The sequence below is a fragment of the Colletes latitarsis genome, chromosome 4 (assembly GCF_051014445.1).
Source record: "Colletes latitarsis isolate SP2378_abdomen chromosome 4, iyColLati1, whole genome shotgun sequence".
Classification (NCBI taxonomy): Eukaryota; Metazoa; Arthropoda; class Insecta; order Hymenoptera; family Colletidae; genus Colletes; species Colletes latitarsis.
In genome coordinates this window covers 39,617,551-39,643,974 of record NC_135137.1, presented here as the reverse complement: position 1 = coordinate 39,643,974, position 26,424 = coordinate 39,617,551, and the positions used below count along the sequence as shown (strand labels likewise).

The 26,424-nt window shown below is 47.3% G+C and overlaps 4 protein-coding genes across 8 annotated transcripts; 2 read left to right on the top strand and 2 right to left on the bottom strand.

Annotated features, from left to right (window-relative positions):
• Positions 1 to 299: 299 nt before the first annotated feature.
• LOC143341084 (uncharacterized) lies at positions 300 to 4,029 on the bottom strand. Its single transcript, XM_076763691.1, has 5 exons — positions 3,585 to 4,029; positions 2,964 to 3,516; positions 1,550 to 1,883; positions 963 to 1,329; positions 300 to 787 (listed from the first exon to the last, which is right to left on the bottom strand). Exons 1-5 carry the CDS (start codon positions 3,684 to 3,686, stop codon positions 314 to 316), a joined length of 1,830 nt encoding a protein of 609 aa, XP_076619806.1. The 5' UTR covers positions 3,687 to 4,029; the 3' UTR covers positions 300 to 313.
• A 159-nt stretch (positions 4,030 to 4,188) lies between these two features.
• Positions 4,189 to 7,674, top strand: LOC143341082 (arylsulfatase J). The gene is made up of 8 exons (XM_076763689.1): positions 4,189 to 4,608; positions 5,064 to 5,237; positions 5,542 to 5,754; positions 5,830 to 6,079; positions 6,151 to 6,330; positions 6,522 to 6,788; positions 6,857 to 7,130; positions 7,205 to 7,674. The coding sequence occupies exons 1-8, from the start codon at positions 4,498 to 4,500 to the stop codon at positions 7,368 to 7,370; spliced, it is 1,635 nt and encodes a 544-aa protein (XP_076619804.1). The 5' UTR covers positions 4,189 to 4,497; the 3' UTR covers positions 7,371 to 7,674.
• Positions 7,675 to 8,224: 550 nt separating this feature from the next.
• Positions 8,225 to 16,947, bottom strand: LOC143341030 (uncharacterized protein KIAA0930 homolog). Of its 5 annotated transcripts, XM_076763537.1 has the most exons (9): positions 16,291 to 16,936; positions 14,525 to 14,844; positions 14,150 to 14,413; positions 13,285 to 13,384; positions 12,722 to 13,027; positions 11,764 to 11,952; positions 10,832 to 11,413; positions 8,763 to 8,912; positions 8,225 to 8,413 (listed from the first exon to the last, which is right to left on the bottom strand). In XM_076763537.1, the coding sequence occupies exons 1-9, from the start codon at positions 16,409 to 16,411 to the stop codon at positions 8,373 to 8,375; spliced, it is 2,073 nt and encodes a 690-aa protein (XP_076619652.1). In that variant the 5' UTR covers positions 16,412 to 16,936; the 3' UTR covers positions 8,225 to 8,372. The 5 variants fall into 5 exon arrangements, with proteins under 5 accessions (XP_076619652.1, XP_076619654.1, XP_076619653.1 ...); XM_076763539.1 differs by lacking the exon at positions 10,832 to 11,413 and having other exon boundaries at positions 16,291 to 16,947; XM_076763538.1 differs by lacking the exon at positions 11,764 to 11,952 and having other exon boundaries at positions 16,291 to 16,938.
• Positions 16,948 to 17,796: 849 nt separating this feature from the next.
• Positions 17,797 to 26,423, top strand: Fat-spondin (extracellular matrix protein f-spondin). Its single transcript, XM_076763084.1, has 12 exons — positions 17,797 to 17,947; positions 22,817 to 23,005; positions 23,114 to 23,298; positions 23,530 to 23,721; positions 23,913 to 24,199; positions 24,363 to 24,766; positions 24,941 to 25,112; positions 25,206 to 25,455; positions 25,594 to 25,777; positions 25,843 to 26,006; positions 26,085 to 26,246; positions 26,322 to 26,423. The coding sequence occupies exons 2-12, from the start codon at positions 22,825 to 22,827 to the stop codon at positions 26,400 to 26,402; spliced, it is 2,262 nt and encodes a 753-aa protein (XP_076619199.1). The 5' UTR covers positions 17,797 to 17,947; positions 22,817 to 22,824; the 3' UTR covers positions 26,403 to 26,423.
• Position 26,424: the final 1 nt, after the last annotated feature.

Genomic DNA, 26,424 nt, shown 5'->3' with positions numbered 1-26,424 from the left:
ATAGTAAATGTCATGGTAACTCTAATTGCTTCGTAGAATCCAATCGATAGAGTGTTGCAAATTGTTTAAGACGTACTGTCGTAAATATCACCATTCAGTAATACTCTATATTTTTAAGTTATTCTGTTTCTGATACATCTTTTGAGATTATACATGTTTTAAACGTGATTAATTCTTAATTTTAATAAATAACATTCTTGACTGATCGCAAGACTCCATAGGCGTGGGATGCTGCTTCAAACTGTGTAACAAACTTGCGATTTTACAGTATTTTTAAACTATCTGAAACATAATATAAAGGTGCTTGTATTTATTAACGTTTGTAAAGCTCGAAAAGGAAAGCCACGATCGCGCAAGCGTATCCGTATCCCAGTAAGTGGAACCCGAAAGCTATGTGTCTCATCCTCAAAATCCTGAAGCTCTTCTTGTGGTTCTGTCGTTTCCTCTGCCAAGCTATGTACATCTTCCTGGTGTTGAGGTTCCTCCACATGTTCACCAGCCCGGCCTCCACGATGCTGCTTATCACCTCTGTCACACGATTAAACAACGTCCAATTCTCCCTTGTCACGTAAGACTGCACGTTTTGCTGTATCCTCTTCGAGTGATGGAGGTTCCGCGACTTTCCCACGTACAGGTGAAGGCAATCACCCAGACAGGCGACGTTTCTCGATCCAAGGACTCGCTCCTTGCACTGGTCGTTGCTGACCCCGTGGAAACGCGACCTCAACACGGAGTCGTGTATCTGTTCCACGTGATAAATCGACCCGTATATTTGGTAATTGGACTCCTGTAAAAAGATGCGTCGATTCTGATTCTCGAAGTATTTTATATCGTCTACTATTCCTGGCTTCTGGGTTCAGTTCTTCGGAACTAGCGTTAAATTGAACTATTCTTCAAATGTGTCTTTTTCAAACGTCTTGCACTAGTGGGTGTAGTGTTAATTATAAGAGTTGGTTAGTTACTTTGAGATCCTCCAAAGTCATGATGTTGGGCCGTGGAACAGGCACGGTGAGCAGAGCGGCCCAATGGCTCTGAAGCAGCGGGCATATGATAATGAAAACCAGGAACACCGTGCTGAAGAAGATCCTGTATGCGGTTTGCTGGGGCAGTCGATGCATGGCAACGTAAGTAAGCAGACGAACGACGTTCAAGAATGCTCGTAGGAACCCTTCGTGTTTCGCGAGAACCATAAGGGTGATCAGGGAGACCGTGGCTTTCCCTAGGATCACGCTGGGGCTCATGAAAGACACGATCTTCCCTACCTCGGATATCTCTCCCAAGTTCTGCGTGAGCACGCATAGGCTATCTTGACCATGAGGGAATGTATGCCTGTGTTAAATCAAATTTTCCTTAGTTTTCTTTTATAATATTAATGGTCGCGTAATATCTAATTACAATTTTCGCGATCAAACGAGAACCGGTGCTCCTCTATTTTAACGCTAGCATAAGCAACGAGTTAAGACTTTACTTTCTTTTAGAGAAGATCTCGCGGAGAAACTCGAGTCACGATAGATTCGACATTTGCATTTGGATCGAGAGGAACACGTACGCAACTTTCCACATAGCATGGAAGCTTCTCGCGTTCATGCCCATATCCACCTTGCCGGTGCCCACGTCCGCCAATAGTCCCATCATGTTCCCGTCGGGCCCGACCCCTCCTAGATCCGACTCAGTCCCATTGTACACGAGCACGTTCAGCGTCGCGTTTAGCTTATCAAACAGTATTTTCACGATTTCGCTGTTATCGCCGGCGAACGTGTCCAGGCCAGGCTTATCGGGGTGCACGTCGAGGTGGGGCTCGAACGGTATCGCGTTCAACCTCACCACATATCCGTTCAGATTGCTCGTTCTGTCGAACGTCAAGCCCTCGCACATCCTCGGATCTTCTACGTTACAACATTAGTCTATTTAATTTTTAATAATGATACATCTTGGTGACGTCGACTATGATTCGTACAGTTACTATTCTTTTTTAACGCTAAACCTACCGGCATTTTCAATTAAATAAACAATTTACGATCCAATTTTATGGCACACCAGTCGTATGATCAATAGAAAGTGCTGAAACTATAATGGGTATGTAGCGTCAAAGTAAATGTGAAAATAAACATAGAAGACAGCAAAAATTATAGTAGCTGGTATAGTCATCTGATAGGGGATGAAATGCCCTTTAAAATGAGCGTTTGTACAAGTCGATAGCTTTATTAGTTCCGGAGATATGAGGATTTTAATTTCAAGTCGATCGGATGAGACCGAAGCGCTTGTTTAAGTCGCGAGATCAATGGACTTTCTTACTACGGTCTTGCAAGGTCGTTGACTGCACGTGCTCGTAGTAAATAGTAAACGTGACGTCACTCGGTCACTCGGTCAGTGGGTCAACGTGCGACAAGGAGGTCCGACGCGTCAGACGGAGACAGCGATAGTCGAATTAAAAAAATTACCATTTACATAAATTGCGATATCTCCGAAACGGAAAGTCGGATCGACAAAAACAAAAAACCATTTTAAAGAGGAAGGTTTGCCGCCGCTAACAGTGGCTTAATAATGGATAAAACACTAGTAGTTTCGGAACTGCACGCGTCTAAAGTTTTAGTATTTTTAATACGCGTGAATAGGCTATTGTACATGCGACGGACAGTGAGATGGCCGGATTAAAAAAAATTACCTTTTACATAAATTGCGATATCTCCGAAACGGAGAGTCGGATCGACAAAAACAAAAAACCATTTTAAAGAGGAAGGTTTGCCGCCGCTAACAGTGGCTTAATAATTAACAAAGCACTAGTAGTTTCGGAACTGCACGTGTCTAAAGTTTTAGTATTTTTAATACGCGTTGTTAGACTGTTTTAAGACAGTGGAGACTGAAGATTCTCTCTTTTCGTCTTTGGTATATATATATTTCCTATTTACATCGGTCATTAGACCAGTCGCGGTAGGTTTAGTGTTAATGTACTGAATTTATACCATCGTGGTATTTGGTCTTTAGCAGAACCCAAGGATGCCCCCTCGGTCCCCTGAAGCGTCCAGCCTGTTTCCAAATCCTCGGAGCATCGTCCGAATAGGGATTGTAAGCGTAGATCGCGAGCCCCTCGTCAGGATCTATGCACAGGAACACCGTGGAGAGGAGATCGTATTCCCAGGCGGTGGCTAGGAACCTGTGAGCGTTCAGACAACCGCGTTCCTCGGTCTTCCTGTCGATCAGGACGTAGAATCCGTCGTGGTTCGACCAGGTGGAGTCCCTGATCCGTTGCAAGAGCAGCCTCAGCAGAGGCTGAGAGGACGCTATCACGACGAAATGCTTTATCTTCCAGAGCAGATGCACGAACGAGATCTCTTTGAACAGCCTGAACGAGTATCTGCTGAGAGCGAACAGCTCGAACGCTGTAGATCTCGATTCTGCTATCAGGGCCACCGGTAGATCCCCGAGGATCGATCGATGGAGGAACTCGTCGTACTCACCCGCCAGCAACAGGGTGTCTTTAGGGTCGAACATCGCGCAGGATCGAACGATCGTTATCTGGAAAGTTAATTATCACGATCCCCGTCCGAGTTTCAATAGTTTAATTAGAAACTGAGTTTAGGTACCGTTTTATCGATCACATCTCTGTAGGTTACCTCGCTGCTCGTTGTTGCATTGACGATCAACGCAGACACGGATAGAACATTGTTCCAAGCTGTTTTATGCATGCTGTTAGACAATAGTTGTCTTCGAACTTTGTTTTTTATTTATTCGAGTCGTAGTGCTTTTTAAAAAAGTGTCACGATTTCGTTAAATGTATGCGACCGATCGTCACGGTTCGAGGACGAATGGAATAATGCTTCCTGCGTCGAACAACCGACCCACGTTTCACGGTGTCCATTTTCGCGATAACCATCTAAATCGACGCTTTCCCATTTCGGTGAATTAACGCGAAGCGTGATTCCCCACGCAGATACCGCTTGATTTTAGGCCAGTAATTACAGTCGACGACGAACCAAAACTTTAGATTCGTTCGTAATGTAACGAATTCGTTGGACGAATAAGCTTTTGTATTCTTTATTTTCGATTGTGACTCGGTGCATCTGGAAGGCCGCTGAAAGAGTCCGCGACAATTTGAATTTCTCGACGCGTCAATGGCCGGTATTATGGAAACTGCTTCCCCGGAGAAGACAGTTCTTCAAGGTGGGAGCGCAGCTCCGCGAACGACGAGTTTAAAACAGTTTAGCACCGGCCGCCGGCTCGAGTGCCCGTCTCTGGAGTTCGTCGTGGCGAAAAGAAGGGAGTTCGTGTGTGTGTGTCTCGCAATTTGCATACGCCTGTTCGTTATCGCGTCAGTTTCGCGACCGTTTGGGAACTCTCGAGCCATCCAGACGGCTCGAACAGCGTTTCCACGCTCGTCGATCGACGAAAACGATCGCCAGAGAGACCCGGGAGCGATCGTAAGACGACGAAAATAGTGGTCCGCCGGGGAAACCAGTTTGCGACTCCTCCGGAGGGCGAATTATCGTCCCGAGGGCGATGATCGGAGCGCAGGAAGCGATTCGGTACTTCGTACCGATAGTTCTTTTTATCAAACACGCCGCTGCAACCGTGCAACCGCACATCGTGTTCATTTTGGCGGACGATTTGGTAAGCGTCAAACTCTCCGACGTCGTTACGTAATATTTGCTAACTTATTGTGTTCGTTTCGCAACTTTCGAGCAAACAGCGGTTACGGGGACTTTCGAAATCAAATCTGATCCTCTATTTTCACTTGGAATTACGTATACCAGTAAACGTAACTTGGAGAGTTGCTAGCAATTGATCATTTTTCAGTTTACATTAATAACGAGTACAATTACACCCGCTCGTATTCGTAAGCTGTAATGGTGATTCGATAGAAACGAAAAGAAACTTGTTCCTCACGAATTCTTTCCATTTATTTTTACTTCAAACATAATTCTTTAAATATGTCGATGTTTGTTTCATTTATAGCGAGTCGCCATTGTACGAATACGAGTGGGTGAGTAACTCTATATAAATATACAATGTGAAAAATGCGCGATGGCGACGGAACGCTAATGGTTTTAAATCGATGGACACAGGGATGGAACGACGTTGGGTTTCATGGTTCCGGGCAGATCCCGACGCCCAACATCGACGCCCTCGCGTACTCTGGTCTCCTCCTGGACCGATATTACGTAAGCCCAATCTGCACGCCGTCCAGGAGCGCATTGATGACTGGCAAACATCCCATTCACACAGGAATGCAACACGGGGTACGTGGACGAGGTACGGGCGCAAACAAAATAAACGAGCGTCTCGCGCCTTTGTCGTTAATCGTTTAAGCGTGCGACGGGCTTATGAATAAATAGAGTGTGGTATGTTCGCGGCTGGAACCTCGATAACTCGTTCGTCAACACATAAATCAACAAAGTCGCGCGTTCCTCCATCCATCCAGGGACTATTCGAGGCCAGACTCGTAGCATTACTCTTTTCTGTTGCATCATGAATGTCGTCCATTCTTCGTAGCTTCTTGCAGCTAAATCAGAGAACGTCTAACGTTGCACCGTGTCGAATCAGGTTCTAAAGTGCGCCGAACCAAGGGGGCTTCCTCTTCGGGAGAAGCTTCTGCCAGAGTATCTGCGAAGCTTCGGCTACAAAACGCACATCGTCGGGAAATGGCACCTGGGCTTCTACACGAAGGAGTACACGCCGACTTACAGAGGATTCGACTCCCATCTTGGTTTCTGGAGCGGTCATCACGACTATTTCGATCACAGTGCCGTCGAAGATGCAAGTATTCGCGTAAAACTCTCTCGTAGGCTTCGTGATAGCTTTTAAACGCGTTTCTTGTGATTCTCGACGCAGCCTTACTGGGGTCTGGACATGAGGAGGAACCTTCATCCAGCTTGGGACCTTCACGGCCAATATACCACCGACGTCATCACGAGAGAAGCGGTAAAATTAATCGGTGACCACAATGCTAGCCAACCTATGTTCCTCTACATAGCCCACGCGGCTGTCCACTCTGGAAATGCCTACAATCCCCTTCCAGCCCCGGATCACAACGTTGCCAGGTTCAACGACATCCAGGATTACGATAGAAGACGCTTTGCTGGTGACTGAAAAATATCCTGGTCGTGGTATCGTGCGAATCCAAGGTGCCTGACTTCTCGTTTCTTGTTCTAGGTATGCTGAGCAAGTTGGACGAATCGGTTGGCAGCGTTGTCGAGGCGTTGCACACAAAGGGGATGCTGAAGAACAGCATAATAGTGTTCTCCACCGATAATGGCGGCCCCCCAGCTGGGTTCAATTTGAACGCCGCGTCCAACTGGCCGCTCAGGGGCACGAAAAACACCCTCTGGGAAGGTAGTTCGATTGATCGAGAAGCTATTCATCTTCTTGTTCCTTAAATGATTGGAGTGAATCGCTAGAACTCTGTCAACGATGGTTTCTGACGCCTCAATCTGTACCTATTTCTAGTCCTAACGTCTAAGGCAGGGCTTGATAGGGTCGCTTTAGGACAGTTTACATGGTTCTGATCAATTGATCTCGATTAGGTGGCGTTAGGGGAGCCGGACTGCTATGGTCCCCCAAACTTAGGCGACCTGGCAGGGTCAGCAGACAATTGTTTCACATCAGCGATTGGCTGCCGACGCTGCTCACCGCCGCTGGCGGAAATTCGTCGAATTTAAACATCGACGGCATGGATTTGTGGGGCTCCTTGAACGAAGACCTCGAGTCCCCGCGGACGAGCGTTCTCCACAACATAGACGACATCTTCGGCGTGTCGGGGGTCACGGTGGGCGACTGGAAACTCGTCCAAGGTACGAACCATTTTATCCTAACTACGAATGACTCCGGATTCGGTCTACGACCCTCGATACGTTAAAAGGGACAACTTATAACGGACAATGGGACGGATGGTACGGACCATCCGGAAGAGAGCAGGTCTACAACGTGGGGGGCGTGATCGGGAGCGCGGCTGGTCGAGCAGTGGCCAGCGTGGGCCTCGAACTGTCCGCTGATATCGTTAGAAAGCTTCGAGCAGAGGCCACGATCACCTGCCACCCCCAAAACGAGACCCTGCTTCTATGCAAGCCTCTGGAAGCTCCCTGTCTCTTCAACGTTCACCTCGATCCTTGCGAGCACAACAACCTGGCCAACGAGTGAGTGGAACCGAACTCTTTCAACCCCTACGCGTCTGCTTTAAAGTAAATCTCCCTTTTTCGTTGCGTTCAAGGTACCCAGCCATCGTCAACTCTCTGAAGCAAGAGCTGCGGAGATTGAACGCCACCGCGGTACCGCCCGGGAACATGTCTTGGGACAAAAGAGCGAATCCAGACTTCTGGGACCACATGTGGACCAACTTCGGCGACTATCTCAACGAGTTGACAGAAACGGTGTAAACAAATAAGACAAGAGGAAGGAGCAGATGGGAGCATACATTTAACGTATACCAAAGTGCACAAAAGTTTCCACCATCGATTACAATGTTATAATAATTGAAACGCGCAAGCAAGAACCGCAGAAATTTTTGTTGTACGTAATGGAAATGTCGGATGATCGAGTAGCACAGTAGACGATTCGGTACTCTCAGTCGTCGGGCGCCGACATCATGATCTTGGCGCACCTGGGGATCAAAGGAATGCTGTTGGAACGCGGAGATCCGCTGGAAGAGTGTTAAAACTCACCTGCACATCGAAGGAATCCATACCCATCCGGTGGAACACACCTCCTCGAGCATGAGACAAGTACACTTGCACTTCTCAGCGTCCTATATCATATTTTTCAATCCGCTGCAAATAGCTCGTTCCTCCACGCTGCATCGGCACCTACGATTTAACCGTACTGTAGCCGAGGATCTATGCTCCATTTGTGTATAAGAAATAGCGTAAGAAAAATAAACAATATTATTATTGAGAAATCAACCTACCTTACACGATCGTACACAAATGTTTCTATTACACATCGAGAAAATTATAGCGTAGATCTTGTTAGGTCTACCCTAATCGTGTGACAATTTGACGAAGGGGCAAATGTACGAGGAAATAGAATCTCGAAAATGAAGGACCGCGAAATCGTAGATTTACTGGTCGTAGAACTACTAATCGTAGAACTGCTAGTAGAACGTTGCTCATAGATAATTCTGTAGCACGACAGAAGTGGATTTCCTTCCGAATCATTTTTATATGCGCACGCTGAGGTTTCGGAATGTCAGGATAAAAAGAAACGCGACGATGGAAACTGACCCGGCGAGGGATTGTAAATAGTATCTCGTTTATTTCTTAATCTATACATATCTTCGATTTTGTTGGACCACAGTTTTCTGCCCAAAAAAGTACAAAGTGGGAAATGAAATGAGAAAAGGGGGAACTTTCCGTAGAAACCGTATTAGTACTTCGTGTTGGTTAAAACGTTAGAATAGGTCCTTCTCGATGATCAAGGATATCTGCAAAAGGAGGGAAATCGTGATTAATCGGCTTGTCGGTTCCGTTCGCGAATAAATTGGTCGATGGAAAGGCGTTACGCAACAGCTGTTCGTCGCAGGCTAATTTCGTTTCTCACGACTCCGTTGTTTTAACTAACATACATTGCGTAAGGATTAGAAACTGTCCAGGACCAGTCGACCCGGGTGGAATACCTCCGCGTTTACGATTCGTTCGAGATATTTTGCCCGACCCTCTGATCGCGAGCAGCGACTTGCTGCGACGTAACGCCGTCTTTTAACGCGTTAGCTGCCTTTTACGTAACAATTTTTCTATTCGCGACAACCGATCGACAGGCCGCCGGTCTCGTACCTTTGGCAATGCTCCACCAGGGCAACGTAATGTACGTGAGAAACGCGTTCAGGGGAACGGATTGGGCTCGCCTGGTCTCTTTCCACAAGTGGAAGGTCTGGGTGAATCCTCTCATCGTCCACAACGGGTTGTAAGCGCCGTCGTCCAGCTCTGATGACAGACAACGAACCGACTATTACTAATAACCTAGGATCGGTCCGAGGCTCGACCTAGAATTAAGATCCTGGAATGATTCGCGTCGACCGATTAAGCAGGACAATGAATCTCGATTGGTGTCGAATCGAATGGTGACTCGTGGCGAATTCCAAATTCGATACAAGCGACGCTGCACGACCGAAACTTATCGATGACAAGGCGCAACACGTACGTCGAAGTGACAGAGCAATACACATTAGCTACGGGTGCGCAGAACAGGTAAACACAAACAAGGGATGCACTAGCGTTCCGTTTTTTATCCGAAGAGGATTCGACGAGCTTTTACACTCTGCTCTACGACGCGTACTTTCTATTTGCTCCAAGCGTTTTTTCATCGAACATACTATAGAGCAGAATGGAAGGACGAGACTGTTAAAAATGATGGATTCTACGTTCTATCGATTTCTTACTTTCGTTGTCGGTCTTTCGTTTCGGCGGATACACAGGATGTTTCGTAAATATATGCAAATACTCGGTGTGTCGAATCTACGCGCTAAAATAATTAAAATGTTCTACAAGGAGATACAGGACGCACGTTCGAACGACGATTTTTACTTATTTTAGTATGTAGATCAAGTATGTATTTACAGATATTCTTGAAACACCTTGTATATTGTAGCTTGATCATCATTGTGAATGACTATGTTTATACCGGTGGTGAAACTCGCGGAGTAGACGGTTTAAACATTCTGTTTCTTTTTTCTTTTTTTCTTACGATGACGTTAGTTAGATTACAGAAAGCATAGAAATAGATTGCAGCATTTAATTGGTATTGTCGCAAACCACCACCAGCACTACGATACACCGTCACGATCGGTTCCAATGATATTCGACGATTGATTGTCTCGGAGACGATCGCACTCCCATTGCCAATGTAATTTCACCATCCTCATAAACACAGTCATAGGCTGAGCATGGTCGTACGAACGGAGACACGTATTTACCTTTCTAACAACTACGAACATTCACGGATGGAGTACAATGGACAAAATGATTGTTGGTTTTCTTGGTATTGTACAGGCTGCCCGATAAACGATCGCTGTCTTACGTGATCTTCGACAAAAAATGTAAAACTTTCTTTTCGTTCCGAGGGATACTTTTGGGGGTATTCTGTACAAGGAAACGAACCGTATGACCCTGTTTTCGAATTACGGAAATATTTGGAAGTCCAAAGCATGGTCCAATTTGCATCAGTGCATTCGCAGAATACTACCAAGTAGTATTTGCAAACTAGCGTTCGCGTAATGTTCACACGAAGGCTAGGCACGATGCATCTAATTTATGCTAATTAAGAACTCGGAAATAAGGTCAAACACACGCCTTTTCTGAAAGGGTGTATAGCGTTATGGTTCACTACGCAGTTATGCATTAATATGAACAATGTATATTTCAATGAGTCGTATTTACGATCTTCAGACGCAAGAAAGCCATCGTTTACAGCTCGTTCCGCGTCGATTCGTTCACTTTTGCACCCCCGAGGTCTATTTCATTAACGCTTTATCTGCCGCTTAAAATCAAAGTAATCGATTAATCGGCTAGCGGTCGACAAAGTGTTAACGTCGTTTAAAAAATCAGAATGCTCACAGTTTCTACCAATTTTCACAGATGAAAATTAGGTTTGCGAACGCTACTGCGGTAAAAGGAGGGTGGAGGCGTGCGCGGGTGGCCTCGAAACTCGAGGACAGCCAAGAAAGCGACGCGATCGGCCGGAGGCCTCTTCGCTACGGATTCGTCGATTTCTCGGATTTGTTCGCGAGTCTCGTGGGTGTCCGCGCACCCCTAGTGAACGGGCCGTCGGAAGAGTCGGACATCTGTACGGGTGATCGCGTTGTGGGTGGAAGTGTCGGATGTGGCAGGGTGGAAGAAGAATTTACCCTGTGAGCCGGGGCGGCGCGGGAGCTCGCACCAATAGTAGATGGCTGTGCCGTCTGGTGTGACTCGGTGAGGAGGGAGTGGGTTGCTCGCGAAGCTTCCGGAAAGCGCGCGTCTTCGTCTTCTCCTCGGCAGAGTGGCGCTGTGCCTGTGAGTAGTCAGGTTTCCGCGCGTGATACGGGCGTTCGCGTTTTTATCTTTGATCGTCTCGTCGTTTTTGTTCTTGTTCCTGCCGATGTAGTACTCCTCCTGATCGGATCCGGCCGATCGTAAACGCTGACGTCCGTCCGGCCGCCTCGACCTGAACACTTCGTCGTCGCTCAGCTGTCGATGCTCCTCCTCGTTCTCCATGTTGTTCATCCTCTCCTGATTGATGATGTTCCCGGTGCTGTACGGTCTGCGTTTACGGTTATTGTCCTGTTCCTCCTCCTCGTATCCCAGCGGCAGCTCCTCCTTCCCGTGGACCATAATGGCGCCCGCGTCCAGCTTCCGTCTGACGTTGTCGTCCGTCAGGCAGGGCGCCGCCGGCACGAGTATCTCGCTACCGACCTCGATATGGTTGTGACGATGGTGGTTCTGGAGACCTACCACGAAACAACCTGTTCCACTGTCTGCGTGTTCGCGCTTCGTCGTCTCCGACCATCGACCTGTCGCCTCGATCGAACGACTTCTCCCTCTGATACTCTTGGAGACCATTTCAATCGCACACCACGGGTTCGAATAATTATGCGGATCGTTACGGATAAGATCGTGGTAAACTCAAGGCCCGTAGAGATATCCTCTGACAACTTTAACGCGAATAGAGTGGAATTAATCGTTGGCCTGGTTGTCGGGGAGATTCGATTTAGAGCGATCGACGGAGACTCGATGGAATGATCGAAAGAAGCGGAAGACAAAGAACGAGCGTCTCGAACGCGCAGGAGAGCACGCTCACCGTGTGTTTCGTGATAGGCCTCCTTGCGGTTCGGCGAGTTCTCGTTTCCGGCCGGTTCCCACGAGTTACGTTGCTTTTGATTCGGACGTTGCTGCCTGCCAGGATGAGGGGATCTTCGTCGTCTGGCACGAGGACTTCTGTGATTTCCCGGTGAGCCCCGGCCGCCCCAGCTGCTATCCTGTAGGTCGGCTACAAAGGAAAGAGCCGGCATGGCACGTGCCACTGATTAGAGATAAGGCTACGCGTTTCTTCGTCTCGCTTCCGTTTCTTTCGTTTCGTTTTTGGTACTTTGTCTGTCGTTTCGTTCTTTACTCGATCGTCCATTTTCGTGACAAACGTATCGGAAGAGGGGAGTTCGCGCGTGGCGGTGTTGGTGGTGGTGGCTCTAGCTTGTATCTCCTCGACGTGTTTCACGACGTGTCTATGCATCTTTTCTTTTCGCAAATTTTTGCTCGTTTACGTTTTCCTTCGTTTCGTAATTACCGTCCAATTTTCGCTCGTAGCGACGACCGGTCCCGAAGGAGCCCAAGCGTGCGATCCCGCTTGCTCCTTCCCGACCGATCCGAGGCTTCGCGGCGGAAAGAGAGAATTGCAAAGAAAGAACCTCCTTGAAAAGTAACTCGAACTAGAAAAGATATATTCTGGGTGCCTCTGAGTCACGGAAACAAAACAGAAAGTAACGTTAAATAGTTTTATACCGCGATAAGATGTGACTTGGGTGTAAAGAAATTGTTCTCAAAAGGGACGTCTAAGCTATCGAGGTGAGATAGATGTGCAAAAAACACAGATACGTAACACAACAGCATGCACAATCGCTCCTGAGGGCCGCAGGCAGAGAAAAAAAGAGGAAGATAGGGTATAAGAATGTAGAGTGTCGTATTTGTTTCGCAACTTCCGGTTCCCGTCGACGTTCGATCGTTCGACGATCGTTCCGCGTGGGTCAAGAACTCGTAGTTACCATCTCGAACGTCCCCTGCCTCGATCTCGCTCAGGCCGTTCGCCATCGAGTCCAGACCCTCGTTCTCCGACCTGGCCTTCATCGATGCCGTGTCTGGCTTCGTTTTCCAGCCCCCGCGAACGAAATTGTTCAAGTTGGCGCTGGGATCGGACAACCTTCGTTGATGACGATACATGAACAGCTCCTCGGCGTCGTCCCAGTCGGCGTCCCAGAGGGAATCCGTGGCGCAGTACCCTGGCTCCGAGGTAGGCGTCTCCGCCCCTGAACCCTTGGGCTTCGTCACAGCCATCTCAGCGTGTCCTTTTCCTGAAAGAGAAACGATGATCGATGGTGCAAGGAAGCGACGCGCGGTGAATAACGATCGAGATCGTGTAAAAGATTCTGATGTTTTTGAAAATTGAAGCTGAGACGTTGAGGGAAAATTACAGAGAATTTGGCGAGCATGCTCTCTCGATTCGAAAACGTGTGTGCAAACGTGATGTCTTTTAATCGTGACGAATAAACGAGGAATTGCAATCGAACGAAAGAATAAACGCAGCGTCGGGACACTTTGTATATCGTACCATGGGGTCCTTTCATTCGGACGAACTCTATTCTCTGCGAGGCCGCGCCGGAAAACAGGCCGAAGGTCATGCGTTGCGCCATTTTGGTACTCAAGCTAGACTGAAAAATCGAAGCGGCGGTATTACGTTTCAGCGAGACACTCGACGGTTTGAAGCCGCGCTCCCAAAGCGTGCGAAACGTGGCTCGGAACGTAGGCACTCGAGCCACTTGATGCTTTTTAGCACCGGATGCAGTCGTGACACGAGCAGATCGACGATACATTTACGAACATCGATTGCACAAATTTAATTTGAGTATGGAACCTGAAGTAGAGCGAAATGTAATCTGATTAATGATTACGGAGCGACCGCGTTTCGATTTCACGATAAGCATCATCGTTGATCATTAATCAGATTACATTTTGCGCAACTCGCATTCTCCGCGGGTCGCGAAGGCTGACCGAAACGTCTGACCCAATACGAGCAGCAACCCCTTGTTTCATTCTACGGAACTACGTCTTTTCATCGTTAGAAGCTGGTAGCCCTCGACTCATGTTTTACTCTAAACGTGCATTAGTACTTTAATAGTATTAGTAAATTAGCAATTTTTATCGGATAGAAGATCGCTTTGAAAACAAATTTTCTTTCAAGCCGATACCGTAGTTAACCCCTTCCCGTACTTTATCGAGTCTGACTCGATTTTATAATCTCTGTTACAAAGCAGTTTAGCATCAGTCTGATTTCGTCGAGCTAAATGCTACGGGAAGGGGTTAATTCCAGAGAATTAATCCAGGATCGAGCGTTGGTTAAAAAAGGCGGGCGTTAAAGCGTTAAAAGAGACGCGGGGCACGCGGCTTCAAGCGCAGCTGGGAGTGCAAAAACGTACCCTCGTGTCGTATACTTTCTTGAGCGCGTCGTATCTGATAGAACCGAGGAAAATTACACCCTGGATCGCGCCCTCTCTGTCGGACGCGACCAACTCCACGCATACCATCTCGCCGTCCCTCACTAGAATATCACAGAAAACTTCGTCGAAATTGTCCACCATGAAGCATATGTGCGGGTAGGTCATCTCTTCGAGGTCACCCTTGGCGTCCATCCGACGTCGGCTAGGACTCGCGTACACCTTCTGCGAGTGTCTTCGTAAAACCTGAAACGTCCGAGAAGGAAATTTTTCGCCAGTAAATAAATAAACTTTGAATTTGAAACACTTTTCTCCGCTCGAGGGTTGTTATCGCTAAGAAACTAGTTCGCGCCTCACTTGCAATTCCTTGGGGCTCGTTCTTGTGCAGATCGCCAACGTGAGCGTGTAGTCGAACTGATGTACGACCAGATTCAGGTACACGGTTTCCTCCCAGTCGATGTCGGGATCACCGATCGGCAGTTTCTTGCTGTCCTTGCGGAAAACGTCCACCTCGGTCTCGAACTTTGGCAAGTACCTCGACGAGGTTTTCACGTGCTTCTTGCGGACGAAGAAGAGCAGATCGTCGCCGTCGATCGTGTGCTCCGCTTGGAAAAGGAAATGCCGGACGAACAGGTCCGTCCAGTAGGTGGTACCTTGGAGCACCACGAAACCGGAGTCTGCGAAAACGTTTCGACGATGTCCGCCATAGATTACCCTTTCTTTCGATTTGTCTATGGGCTTTATTATTGCGTCGAACAAAGGGCTACGCACCACGCGAATTTACATTACTCTAACGCAGCGTGACAGAGAACGTCGTTAAAAATACGCGCGCGTGAAAAAACATATTGGATGCGTCAGAGACGCGAAGGTCGCTGGTAAAAATAAGAGCCTTCGATTCACGCGAGGAAAGATCGTTACGGTAGTTTCGATCGCCATCGGTTCCGCGTTATCTTCGATCGAGCAAAACAAAATTTCTCCAGGGAGGGACACGACGATATCGCGCAGAAGGCAGTCGATAATCGATAACAATATTCTGCCAAGTCCGACTTAATTGCAATTCCTATCGCCGGCGTGACCTATCCTCGATCTTTTGTCCGAAACGCGAAACGCATTTATTAATTCGTCGCGAGTAAATTCTAAAACATCGTGTTCTCATTTTATCAAAAGGTTTGATTACAAATAAATATTACAAAGTGTTTCCCGCAACGCAGAAGCCTTTCCTCGTCGACCGCATAGGGGACTCACGGCTTAAAAAACGCTATTGATATTGAATCATGCGCGCAGCGTGTACTTAATTGTCTGGCGACACAGGGTTACGTCATATTGTGTTTATAGAACGAGGCGTTTCAAGTAATTGGTCCAGCATTCCCACGAACGCGTCTCGTTATTAATATGCGAACTAAAATCAGATTCCGACTACGTAATCAACGCCAGATACGAATGTTTTGTTTCTCGTAACGCGTGCAAACGAAAGGAAACGAGTAATAGGTGACTTCATGGTCGATGGACCGGCAGGTATTCGAGTTCTCCGATACTCGATGGAAATATACTGCAGTGGAAAATCGAGACAGAGGACAAAAGGCTTAAACGGTGCGCGAAGGTGTCGATGGACGGATTAACTGCGAAACCATTGCTCCGATACGTTTCTCGTCTTGAACCTCGCGACAGCAGACCGAAATATATGTAAATGCATGCAAACGTATTCCATCGAATCGGTAAATCGCGCGTGTCGTCAAACGAAATCGACATTCCCGTCAGCTGGTAAGAAAAACAACTCCAGTCGTGACGTTACTCCGTCTGAACGGCCAAGAAATAATTTGCCAAAACAAAGCGGAAACATCGTACACGGATACGCGATCGTGGCTCGTTTTCCCCTCGACTCATCGATCGTCGAATCACCCTCGCTGCAAACCCCTGCATATCCCAAACAAAAGCACCAGTCCCCCCAGGAACACACCCCTTATTCGAGCACCCTCGCGACTCCCCCAAACGCGCAAGACGGGCTTAATCATGCTTAAGCCCTTGCTAGAGTCGCGGTTACTATTACTCCTTTTCAACTAGCTATTAATTCGAAACGGACGGTTCGTTTGTTCCTCTCAGTGTTTAAATAGAATGTTACGAACCATCCTTGAGCATCTGCCGGAGTTCCTTGGTCCTCTGGAAGTTGATCTCCTCGAGAAGCTGCTCGAGCATGGTCGGCGGCCGGGTGAGGCCCGCGGTCGAGCTACCCGCCAAGTTAGCCATGCTCGGCTGAACGATCAGGCTCCTCCTCGACGTGGTGAACGCCGGCGTCTCCTGGACGGTCCCACTTGTCGTCGCCACAGCCTACCACGCACTAGCACTGCACACGGTCGCGGAGAATCACGGCAGGGCGAGGACAACGAAAGACGCGACGATGGAACCGAGACAAAGACGGGTCATCGCGAAATCCCTCCGCGGCCGACCGGCATTTTACTCTGTCCCTCTCTTCCTTTCTCTGGAGATTGCGTCACGATTCGGATGTTTATGCACCGAGGATCCAGCGAGGTGACTTTATCTGACTGCCATAGTGACGTGCGTCGTCCTAAACGTTTATGATACTCGACGTCACGGTTCGCGCCTCGAAAACTCGTCGAGTTCGCGCTTCGCCGATTGGAGAGTCACCGGGTCCCGACGAGTCTCCTCCTCGACTGTCGAGTTGGCGCTACGACGCTCGATAATTCCACGCATGCGCAACCTGCTGGTGTATTTGCACTTTTCGAAATCCCAAGAGTTTAATTATTTTTCGATGAAAAGGATGGTTATCGAACATTTGCCTCTTGTCGATCGTTTAGTACGAATTTTCAAGCTATATTAAATCGTCTAATTTAAATTGGAGACATCGTTTTCCAGCCACCGGGGCCCCCAGAACTATAATTCTGCCCTGCGAATCTGCGACGAATTCATACCGACGCGGTACAACGGCTCGATTCGCCTGATAAAACAGTTGTCTGCATAAAAAATTAACATTCCGTTTTTATCTACGGATCTCGATCGGAGATTCGAAATAAAGGGATCTTATCCACTGAGAAATATTTTAATGGAGGCTTCTAGAGGTCAAAATAAGATGAAAATCAAGAATACCAATTTGTTGATGAAGGCTTCGTTAAACAGTTATTAACGTTTAAAAAGTTCGGACCGTATTGAATTTTTTTCTCGAAAATGCGCAAGATTCCGGGGGTATGTCTATTCACCAAAAATGATTGTAATTAACCCCTGCAACCGAAAATAATTTTTTTTTTTAGTTTAATTGTTAGTAACTTTTTAACGAAGCCTCCATCGACAAATTGGTATTCTTGATTTTCGTCTTATTTTGGCCTCTAGAATCCTGTATTAAAATTTTTCCTAGGGATGATCGAACACCCTGTATATCGCGAGTGAAAATTTAATTTGTGTATTTTTGAATGCCTTGACTCATTCCACGATCCAGTCATTCGGAAAAACTTGAGTGATTCATATCGCGCGCACTGTCGGCATTTAACTGTTATCGAAGGATGATCGAGTGTTCAGATAGTACTAGTAAAGTTGTTCGTGTTGTAACAAGTATTGTTACAAATTATCCCCTCCATTTCCTTTAATTACACCGACTCAGCGTCGGCTTATCTACGACTTTCCGCGGTCAGCAATGTCTCGGGCTTATAATGACTTACCAAAGCTGAAAAACAAAATTGTACGTCTTCTACTTCGCTATTATAAGACTGCTTTTCCCGAGTAATCTTTCTGTACGTGCCCGTTTATAAAATTTATCGCAAAACACACCAGGTACGAGTACTCATAAGATCGATTTTACGTGCGTGGTAGAATTTCAGTGGGAATAAAATAATCCATCGCTCAAGTTGATCCTGGCGAACGAAATTGGAGAAACGGTTTCGAGCATTCGTTTGACTTTTGTCCCAACTATGGTGCCCATAAAATTGCATAAATTTGTGGACTAGCAATGGAGGGGTTGTGTTCTAGATATTGATTTTCAGTTGTGAAACGAAAGCTTCGGTAAACGCGAACGCGGGTGTTTATCGTATGCGCGTTATCTGAAAGACGTCGTCGCTGCCAGGCAAACACGATGACCTGAAGCTGACCTCGTGACTCGAGATAATAATTTCCGAGCGGTGCCGGGTAACTTGACATAGGACGTACGTATCTAGTTCGAGCAAAATAAAATTCACGCCGTTGCGCTCTAACCGTTTCGTTGCACGCTTCTGTTAGAAACAAATTCTCAGATGACTTCCTTTTTACGATCCTCGATCGTTGTAAATACGGATCGAAGCAATTTTATCAGTAACACTCTAAATAATTGCTAAGAAGACTCTGAATTTTTAATTTTTTATTTTGAACATCCCTACGTCGATATTCCGCATGAATCTAAAATTTTTATTCGTTAATCGCGAATATAATTCGCCTGGCTGTGGGTCGAGGATAGTTCTAGGGCGAGCGTTGGTATCGACTAGGCGTAATAAATCCGAGGAACCGGTATAATGTCGCGTTCGTTGGAAACATGCGAGGCGGGAAAGTGTTGGGACGACGGGCGTTTTTCGAATCGTCGAGGCAAACTTTCCTGATCTGCTTTACTGGCCGTCCGTCCGGTTCGTCATCTGGTTTAGTCGTGCACGATCGTTCTCTCGTCTTACTCAACATCCCGACACTGGTGCACTCGTCGCGATTTCGACTCGTGGGACAGTCAGTGCGAAAGAAATCGACGCGATCGTGACGCCGAGTGTCGCGTGCAGTGCCGTGCACCGGTGTGCGATGCGACCAATTTTATCTATCTCGACGATCGTTTAATAACCACCTTGCCGCTCGTTAATTGACCCCAGAGAGATTTTTCATTGGTCGATTTCACAGGAAGGACTCCTTCTCGCTTATTTCGCCAGCGTTTTTCGAGGTACGTCCACAGAATGATATTTGAAAACAGAAACAATCGGTCGGAGAACTTTGATAGGAACTTGGCCTTTTCGAGGACTATACGCTCGTTTCGTAGGGAGAAAGAACGATCGCGAGTTATGGGGAATGCGGTACAACGGGTAAGTAGAACGTTGAAAGTGTCGAGTAATTTTTGGTCAGTCGCAGGTTTTACGAAAGCTGACTAAAAGGTCTGATCAGATACGGGTCGAGATTCCTTCTAGGACGTTTCGGTTTTCTTGCAATTTTTATTTGGAGACATTAAGGGAGTCTATCGGTAAACACATATTTAATTCGTTCAGAAGTAGACAATTTGTATAATCAGCTAAAACTAAAATTTAGCGTTTCATAGGACTGTTAGTGGATTCGTTCGACCCAGCAAGCCTTGCCTTAGGCGCAGTTAAAATTTGACCGACTCTGGCTCCAGAGTTCTTAAGTCGATTCAATGAATTAATTAGTGGAAGTCATGGTGGTGCCCTCGGAATGCTTGACGAGAGTTTCGGAGGCGTAATCGTGTTCCCAGTGTAAATGATCTTACAGTCGTTAACGTAATTCTTTGGTTGTAACAAGGGAGTTTCAGCTCAGTGATAAAGCACGTGAAGTGTAGAGTTTCGAAGAAGCTGCGAGCCAGTTCGTTGCGAAAGATCGTCCCGTCAGCGTATCTGGCGATTTTTGCCCTCGCATTATTAAGTAATCGACTTCCAGTGAAATGTAAACCGCTTCGAATTTGGCCGCGAGCGAAACACCCCGAAGCGGTGGAGTCGCGAGCGCGCGTGAAAGGGCGAGCGTCATAAAAGAAGCTGCATCCCGCTTCGTTCCGCCACTTCGCGCGTTAGAATTGACGGGGACATCGCGCGATTTCGATCAAATTTCCACTAAAGTGAGCTTCGAAGTTCGGTGTCAAGGTGTGGTGCGGATGAAAACAGTGCAGTTCGATCACAGTTTCAAGAAAAACGCTCCAAGAACGGTAATAAAGCTCGAACGAAGGATCATCGAAGGCGGCTACCAATTCAGACATTCGACGCGTCTATTAATCCAAGTTCTCCGACGTTTCGTTTCACCCTGTTCGATGTTCAGCCGTGATGGTTTATTTTGTTCATTAAAATTTTATTTAACGAGTAACAGCCTAAAAGAATTCTGTGGGAGATAGACAGAGTCAGGGAAATCCTATTTCCGAATACCGGATGCAGATTTAAGGTTCATCCGTGATCTAAATTCACTTTTAGTCTGGGTTTGAAAACTCTGTCAATGGATTCTAATTTACGAACGAATCTGAAATTTGCGTTCGCCGCTCGGAAATAAAGTTTGCTCCGCGAAGCGATCGTGGAAGGAATTACGGACCGTATCAGCCAGCCTTCGGAACTGTCTATATTTTACTTACTCGTGCTACCACATTCCCCTTGATCCCGAGACGGATCATTTTTTTCTCCGTACAAGCCTCGAGCTGCCTACAATTGCATAATCGTCGTTCCTTGAACGATGAGCTCGTGGTGTTCGTAAAAAAGTTAATCGCACGCTTCTATCTTTCCCGATCCGATTCGTCTGCGAATTGGCTAACGTCGCGAGGATCGTGGATGCAATCGATTCACCGATTCCCGGATAACAGTTCGCCATAGTCAAGAACTGTCAGTCAGGGCCGTGAAATCACGGGGTCACGAAGGGAGACACAAGTACGAAACGCGCTAGCTGCAAATCGCTTTCTTTTCGCGGCTCGGGAACGCTCGATCGATCGTGGCGAGAGCCTAACTTCGCCTCGCCTTATCGATATTTATCTTGAACCGAAGGTTGACGCTCGTGTCCGTTCGAGAGCATAGTTCGAGCACGATTCGTAAGTGGTTCACAAAAGTTTCTATCAATAGAAATAGATAGCAAGTAAAAATTGTCAAGATACCGTTATTCGTGGATAAAATTCTATTCCTCAAACGAAAACTATACCAAGGCTGAAACGGGGAATTAGATTTTAATAGTCGGTATATCTTCCTGCTATCGTTTTACGACGCTCTTAATGAAGTCAATCACCGTTAAGCTTCCGTCGAAATGCCACGGTTGCTTTGGTTTCACTCTCTACGAGCGTTCCTTCACGATGCAAGCGTTATCTCGAGTCCGTCGATTATGGTTTCTCGTCGAGATTTCTTTTATCTCGTACGATTCGATTTTGATCCGCGTGATTTCTGGTGTTTCCCGTCGCTATCTTGTGCGTCCCTGTTTCAAACGATCGCCTCCGACATCGGTGTTCTAGAAACCTACACCTACATGCCGAGTGCGGCGATCTCGAAAGCCGGTTCGAACTCCCGACCCACTTGCTATACACGCTTACGCGTAATCCGACGCATCTCTAGTTCTGCTCGGATATTAGTCACTCATCATTTTTTTATTGTTCCCGACGATACTCCGGAAGGATGCGCCTATCTCTCCGATTAGATTCCTTTCTCCTGTTGTCGCGACCCTACCCAGGATACACGATATCTCCATTGTGCGCATAATCTTGCGATAAGTATGCATTTTGCATCTTCTCGATAATGTTCGTAGTCGAAAGACTCAATATTTGTAGAACAATATTTTACATTCGATATCTTTCTTCGTTAATTATTTCTTGAAATTTTAATCTGAAGGTTGTAGGAGCGATTGTAAACGTCAGATCGAAATTTACTTCAAGACAAATATCTGGTCCATAATAATATCGATAGTTTAAATGATATAGCTTGCAGCTCAGGATGCAGCTACCTCCATGATTCGTTGTTGAATACGAACTTTGATGTTCTATTCGAGTTCCTGGTTCACCGTACACTGAACCGTCTATCGCGTGACACTAATTTTAAACAACTGTTTGCGCGTTTCCGGTTTTGGAGAGAACCGATTTCACCTTATCCTTCTAGGATGCAGTGCATCGCGCGGTGACATCTTCTCACCGTTCGAGCAATTTGAGCGATTGACCCTCTTTTCACAATTCTTACTAGTAATCCACAAATTGCAGCCAAGTAAAATTGCGAAAAATATTATAAACATGTGCGAGTCATCCCTGTTTTCTCGCGGCAGCTAAACTATCTCGAACTGGTTTTCTTAAATATTGCACGATCATTTATCAGTCGATTCGCGCGACACGCACTCATTTGAAAATTGTAAAGGAAAACTTCGAGACGGAAAAATAGGCCGTTCCATATACAACAACCTTAATAAACAGTTAATCGTAACGCGTCGGAGTTTCTCGATGCTCGTCACAGCCAGTTACATCGGCGCGCGTCTCGTAACTTTGTCCCTTACGTCATGTTCCAAAGAAACGCGAAAGACGAGGCGCGTGTCGCAAGCAGTTCGCCTCGTTCGATCGAGAACCAACCACCGGAGAAACTTCTCTTATCCGCCGCGAAGGGAACCGGATCGCTGAAACTGGACCGACGGAAGCGTTCGTTCAGGAAGCGCGGCTCCGACTCGAGACTTTCGATTTCCCTCGCGATCGTGGAAACGTAAATTCGAACTACCAACAACAGGAACCGTGATTTTTATATAATTATTCTACTGTACACTTATTTTACGACAAAAGTTAAGAGCCATTACTTATCCTACGACTACAGAATTTCAATCATTCTATGATCGATCTAGTATTCTAGTATATTTATTAGACGAATTACTAAACCCATCAATTTTATTTATAAAAGAAATCGTAGATAGCGAATAAAGTTAAAAATGTCTTCTCTACGTTGAACTAAATAGTTTGACCGGGACCGTGGATCGTTTCAGGCTACGCCATGTTGTTCCTGGCCGTGACAGCGTGTCTGGCCGTCGCGGTTCAGGCCGGATGCCCCATGCGACCGACCGCGGAACAAACTTCCGCCAAGAGGACCGTGGGCGATGGCGGCTACAAGATCCTTGTTAGCGGAGAGACAGACAGATACATTCCGAATGCCGTATACACGATCAGTTTGCAAGGTAACGTCGCTCGTTCCGTGTTTAGAGTGCGTTCGCCAAATTTAAATACGAGCGTTCGTCGATTGCACGCTCGACGGGGAAAAACGTGCATTTTCTCGTTGGTTTCAGGGTCGAGGACTCACGAGAGGCTGCAACAATTCACGCGTTTCACGCTTTCGGTGCACTCGCAACACTCTCCGAATAATCCCGCCGCTCGAGTAGGATACTTCCAGCTATTCCCGGACTCTCTGACCACCTTCAACGAGGACTGCGTTAACACCATCTCCGAGGCCTCCGGTCTCCCCAAATCGGAGGTAAACACGTTCGTCGACGGATACTTTTGTTCCCCTTTTTCGTTTCAAAGTCGAATCTGAGCCCGACGTATCCGACGCGTGGAAACTCGCGAAGGTCGATCGCTAAGATAAATTCTCTGCCGCTGGCAGCCGGCCAGAGCTCGATGGTGTTTGATTCCCTGACGTTATCGTGGCTAGAGCCCGCGGATTTCCTGCAACGAGTCCGTAAAACGTTTCTTACCGCTGGCGTAGGTCCAAGTGATGTGGAGGGCACCGCCGTCCGGATCAGGATGCGTTATCTTTACGGCCATGGTTCTGGAGAATAACGTACGATGGTACGCCGAGGACGGCGGTCTCACGAAGACCTTCTGCGAGATGGGACCTCAGGAGGTGGAGATCCTCGACGTCGACAAGTGTTGCGCCTGCGACGAGGCCAAATACTCGGTGAGTATTTCGTTACTCCTTAAAAAAAAGTCTGCTCTGCTCGAAACAAGTGAAATTATTATGTTCGTTGGTACGAAGGTAGCGAGATATTATGGCTCCTGAAGGAGGATGTAGATAACCTGTAGAAGTATATTTTCTCGAGTATCATTCCGGGTAATCTAGCGACTTTTTAACGTACCTGTTCGCCTCAGTTAACTATGGAGGGAATCTGGTCGAACGTGACCCACCCAAAGGATTTCCCGTTCTCGGCCTGGTTGACCCATTTGAGCGACGTGATCGGCGCGTCCCACGAACCGAGCTTCTCCTTTTGGGGCAAAGACCACGTAGCCACTGATGGCTTCCGGCAATTGGCCGAGTGGGGCTCGATATCGGGGGTGGAGAACGAGCTCAGAGCTAATTCGAATAAATTGAGGACACTGATCAAGTCCGCCGGCCTTTGGTACCCGAACGTAAACACCAACACAACCACCAGCTTCAGGTAACGCTCCTCTGTTTCCATTAACACATTAGAACCTGTAGACCCTCGTACAAGGCGAAAATATAAGTTTCTACAAATGCAAAATATGGTTTTACGTCTTCTGTCTGCTCGTACGTATCTTCGACGATACTCGTTCCACCTTGAGAGCTTTTTGTCTTCGTAGGGTGGACAAGAAGCACCCCATGTTGTCCGTGGCCTCCATGCTGGGACCGTCGCCTGACTGGGTGGTGGGCGTCAGTAAGCTAAATCTCTGCAGAAAGGACTGCACCTGGACGAAAAGCGAGATAATTGATCTGTACCCATGGGACGCGGGCACCGACAACGGAATCACCTACATGTCGCCCAACTCCGAAACGAAACCGCGGGAGAAGATGAAGCCTATCACGACCTTGTACCCCGAGGACCCTAGATCGCCCTTCTACGACCCGACCGGGAAACCTATGCTGCCTTTGGCCAGGCTCTACTTGAACAGGGAGAAGATAGTACCGAAGAACTGCGACGAGGAGACTCTTCAGCAGCAGGTCACGCAACTCGAGGTCGCCGAGAACACGGAGGACACCTCCAGACGTACGAATATCTTTGCTCCCAATCGATAGCTCTTCGACGTCTAGTACCGATGTAGTAGTAATTGTATCATGTACCTCTGCTTTTGCGATACCTTTTTGTGTCGTAACTTCACGGAGGATTAGTAAAAATTCAGAATAAGGAGAACGTGTATGTTTCTTTTCCTTTCGAACGAAGCTGAGTGTCGGACTTCGCCCTACACGCCGTGGTCGACTTGCTCGGTAACTTGCGGCAAAGGGCTCAGAATGCGTACCAGGGCCTACTTGATGCCCGAAAAGGCCGCCATGTTCAACTGCAACAGACAGCTGGTGTCGAAGGAGATGTGCGTCTCAGCGATTCCGGAATGCCCGTGAGTATATCTAACTAGGTTCGTCTTTGACTCGTCGTGCATTAAACCCGTCGAATTTACGAAAGATAGTACATTTCCCAAATGTGACTTCAGAGGGGAGGAGGAACCGGAAGTGGGCGACTTCTTGCTCGCCGCAAACAATGCTTTCTGCGCCACCACGGAATGGTCCGCGTGGTCCGAGTGCTCCTCAACGTGTGGAGTCGGGATGAAGTTGAGAACGAGAAAGTTCACGGACCGAATGGGTCATAAAAAGTGTCCTCACGTATCTGTCATGGAGAAAGAAAAGTGTATGGAGCCACCTTGCTCGCCCGACTTGGAGGAACAAATTGACCCTACGTGCAAGGTATGTTCTAACGGAGTTTCTCTGTACCTCGCATACGAGCGGCAATCTTCGATTTTACTCGTTTCAACGTACCTCGCTCAATTCTTCGACAAAGACGAAAATTAGGAAAGTCTTCCGAGCTTTCTATTTCTTTCTAAGGTCACCGACTGGTCCTATTGGTCACCGTGCAGTGCTTCCTGCGGAAAGGGAGTGAAGTTGAGGACCAGACTCCTGATGGTCGATCCATCCGAGCAACAGAAATGTTCGTCCAAGATGGAACTGTTGCAGCAACGGCCGTGTTTGGAACAGGCTGACTGCACCTTCGACATGGCAACTGCGAAAGGTGTTTCTCTGTCCTCTGTTTCTGATTCCGGTATGTCGACGTATTATTATAATTTTATTTTGTAGTGGTTTGTATGGAGGAAACAGATCCTGGGCCCTGCAGAGGATACTTCCAAAGGTGGGCGTTCGTTCCACAGAAGCTGATGTGCGTACCTTTCGGCTACGGTGGCTGTCGTGGTAACAGAAACAATTTCTTAACCGCGGAAGAGTGCACCAACACGTGTGGTATCGTGAGTAAACTTCTCGTCGGCATCGTGGCTAGTCGCATCAGTCGTCAAAGTTATCTTATTATATTATATTTTGCACAGGTCCGCGCGATTCTTACTGGGGAGCCCCTGAACTCGACTAGTCCTCAGCAATCGTTTCAGCCCCCAGCGTCTGTGAACTGCGTCGTGACAAAATGGACGCCTTGGTCATCCTGTAGCGTCACTTGTGGCACAGGTCGTGTCACCAGTTATCGTACAATCATGGTGAGACGTTCTGAAAATCGTTCGCAGATGATCGAGCGTTCTTTAATAATCAATTAATCGAATCTGTACTTTCAGCAAGAAGCACAGAACGGAGGGAAACCCTGCCCCAAGAAGTTGCAACGTCGTACACGATGTCAACTCGCACCGTGCGAGTAGCACACGCTGTAAACGCGAATTC